The sequence below is a fragment of the Dictyostelium discoideum genome (assembly GCF_000004695.1).
Source record: "Dictyostelium discoideum AX4 chromosome 5 chromosome, whole genome shotgun sequence".
NCBI lineage: Eukaryota > Evosea > Eumycetozoa > Dictyosteliales > Dictyosteliaceae > Dictyostelium > Dictyostelium discoideum.
In genome coordinates, this window is record NC_007091.3 from 1,666,324 (window position 1) to 1,669,283 (window position 2,960).

At 19.7% G+C, this 2,960-nt stretch overlaps 1 protein-coding gene across 1 annotated transcript; it reads right to left on the reverse strand.

Annotated features, from left to right (window-relative positions):
* Nucleotides 1-1,743: 1,743 nt before the first annotated feature.
* On the reverse strand, nt 1,744-2,685 carry pop4 (RNase P protein subunit; the record flags this gene model as incomplete). Its single annotated transcript, XM_631575.1, has 2 exons — nt 1,744-1,880; nt 2,064-2,685. The coding sequence occupies 2 exons, from the start codon at nt 2,683-2,685 to the stop codon at nt 1,744-1,746; spliced, it is 759 nt and encodes a 252-aa protein (XP_636667.1).
* Between the last annotated feature and the right edge of the window lie 275 nt (nt 2,686-2,960).

The following is a 2,960-nucleotide window of genomic DNA, read 5'->3' on the forward strand; positions in this document are numbered from 1 at the left end:
AAAAAAAAAAAAAAAAAAAAAAATGTGGATGGGAGCTTTAATAAAAAGGAATTGAAAAAAAAAGTTGCGAAAAATTTAAAAAAAAAAAAAGATCCAAAAAATTAAATAAAAAGTTAGCACCCCTTTTTTTTTGGGGGCTGGGTTAAAATTTCAAAAAAAAAAAAAAAAAAAAAAAAAAAAAAAAAAAAAAAAAAATTAAAAAAAAACATTTTTGATTTTTATAAAAAAAAAAAAAAAAAAGAAAATAAAAAAAAAAAAATTGATTTTTTAAAAAAAGAAAATAAAAAAAAAAAAAAGTAGATATTTCAGAAAAAAAAAAAAAAAAAAATTATTTATGGTCTATTTTTAGGCCAATTGGAAATATCTATTGTAATAATTACACATTTGCACAAATTAATCGAGATGATCTTTGCATTTTTAAACAAATCGTCCAAATCCTCACTCTTTTTCGATCACCTCTTTTTTAATCACTTTTTCAATTTATTTTTTTATTTTTTTATATTTTTTTTTTTATTAAATAATTATTTTTTCTCATTTTTTTATTATTCATTTTTTCTAAAAGAAAAAAAAAGAAAAATGGATAGAAAAAAAAAAAAAAAAAAGAGAAAATGAATAATATTAAAAAAAATTATAATATATTAAAAAATGAATGGAAAATTTTTTTTACATGTTCTCTTAATCTGATTTTTTAAATTTGCAATTTTTCGCAAAAACTCACGCATCTTCGTGCAAAAAAAAAAAAAAAAAAAGTTTTGTATAAAGAGAGCGATAAACCCTGAATTTAAAAAAAATATCTCTAAATTAGTTTAAATAGTCAACTCGGAGAGAATAGGTTTTTTTCGCTCCAATTTTGAAGAAAAATATCTCTTCAAAGTTAGAATCTTAGATAGCCTGCAATTTTTCGTGCATTCCATCACCAAATCTTTGAAAAAAAAAAAAAAAAAAAGTTTTTAAAAATTTATCGATTTGAAAATCGCAAATATTTAATTAATTACCAAAAATCCGTTGATGTCATCGATGACCAAAGTTTTTTTTTACCGAGCAACCAATAATAATTGGTAAATAATATTTGCACTGGTTTTTTTTTTTTTTTTTTTTTTCTTTCTTTTTTTTTGTTTTTAGTTTTTTTTTTTTTTTTTTCTTTCTTTTTTTTTTTTTTTGTTTTTTTAATCTTTTCATTTTTCCAAAAAAAAAAAAAAAAAAAAAAAGTGTGAGTAAAAGTGTAAATAAAAGTGAAAATAAAAAGAGAAGAGAAAAATAAAAAAAAAAAAAAAACAAAAATTAAAAAAAAAACGAAAAATTAAATAGATTTTTATTGTATATGTTTATGAAATTGTTCAGTTGCAAAAAATAAAAACCCTTGTATTTTTAGAAACATAAAATATTTTGAGAATCTTAAAAAATCCAATAATGGGGTTTAGAAAAAAAAAAAAAAAAAAAAACAAAATTACCACAATGTAATTAGAGTATTTTTAGCTTTATTTTTAAGGAGTCCTCCAAAATATCTTTTTTTATCAAAAAAAAAAAAAATTTCCAATAGTCCATTTAAAAAAAAAATTTTAAACGAGTGATTAAAAATATTTTTAAACATTGGGGCAACTCAACAATGAAGCCCCTCTCCACTTTTAGAGAAAAAAAAAAAAAATATCTTTTTTTTTTTTTTTTATTTTATTTTATTTTATTTTTGTTTTTTTCAAAAAAAAAAAAAAAAAAAATTATTTTATTTTATCATCAACCAAATTATCATAATTCGATATTCTTACGAGGTTTAAACTTTTTATTTGCCCTATCACACGCTCTAAAACAAAAATGTTTACCAAAAATTGTTACAACCTGGTTACAACATTCTAAATAGAATTGACATTGTTCTTTTGGAATTACTAAAGTAATAAAAAAAAAAAAAAAAAAATGAAAAAAAAGTGTTAATTAATTATTTCACCCCACATTTTTCCGCATGTAAAAGTCAATTCAATTACACATTAGTTTTTTTTTTTTTTTAAAATGAAAACCAACTGCCAACTTTCGACACTTTTATATGTTTATATTTTTATTTTATTACTTACTATTTAATTTATTTTCTTTTGTAATTATTTTAAAAGTATTTTCAGTTTCTTGGACGATTATTCCTTTTTGACCAACAAAAGTTGGACATTTTGATTTGGTGACAATGACTATAGCACCATGTAAATCAGCTTTTAAAATTTTATTTACAAGAGCGGGTCCTTTTTGTTGTTGCATTACATCTTGAATATATTGAGTCCATAATTGGTGTAATGGTAAATATTGATCGTATATACAATTTTCAGAGGAGATTGAAAAGAATGAGAGTTCTCTTTTCTTTTTTGAACCTAATTTTTTGGTTTTTAATTTCTCTAAACGTAATCTCTCTTTTCTTTCTCTTTTAATTTCTTTACTTGTTCCACCATATGATAAAAGTACAAATGGTTTATCTATATTCTCATCAACTATATCTTTCCTAATACTAGGTTCAATGAATCCAAAACTTTTACCAATAACATCACACTTTTCTTTTGACGCTATAAGTTTATCATTTTTATTTCTATCTGATAATTCTGAATTAATCTTTTGAATCTCTTCATAACTTAATTCACCTGTTTTTGTAGTTTGTGTTTTTTTAACTTTATTATTATCATAGTTATTATTCTTTTTTATTATTTTTTTCATTTTATTAATTATATGTACAAATTTAATTATTATTATTATTTTTTTTTTTTACGAAAATTAAAAATAAAAAAAATCAAGTTGGTTTGTGGGAAAAAAAAAAAATAAAAAAAAAAAAAAAAAAAAAGTAAAAACATTCAGATTTGGGACTAAAAAAAAAAATATTTTTTCATTTTTTTATCAAAAATTTTTTTTTTATAATTTAATTATTCCATTTAAATTTTTTTGTAATTGTTTTTTTATTTTTAGGAACAACTGAATATATTAAAAAATAGATT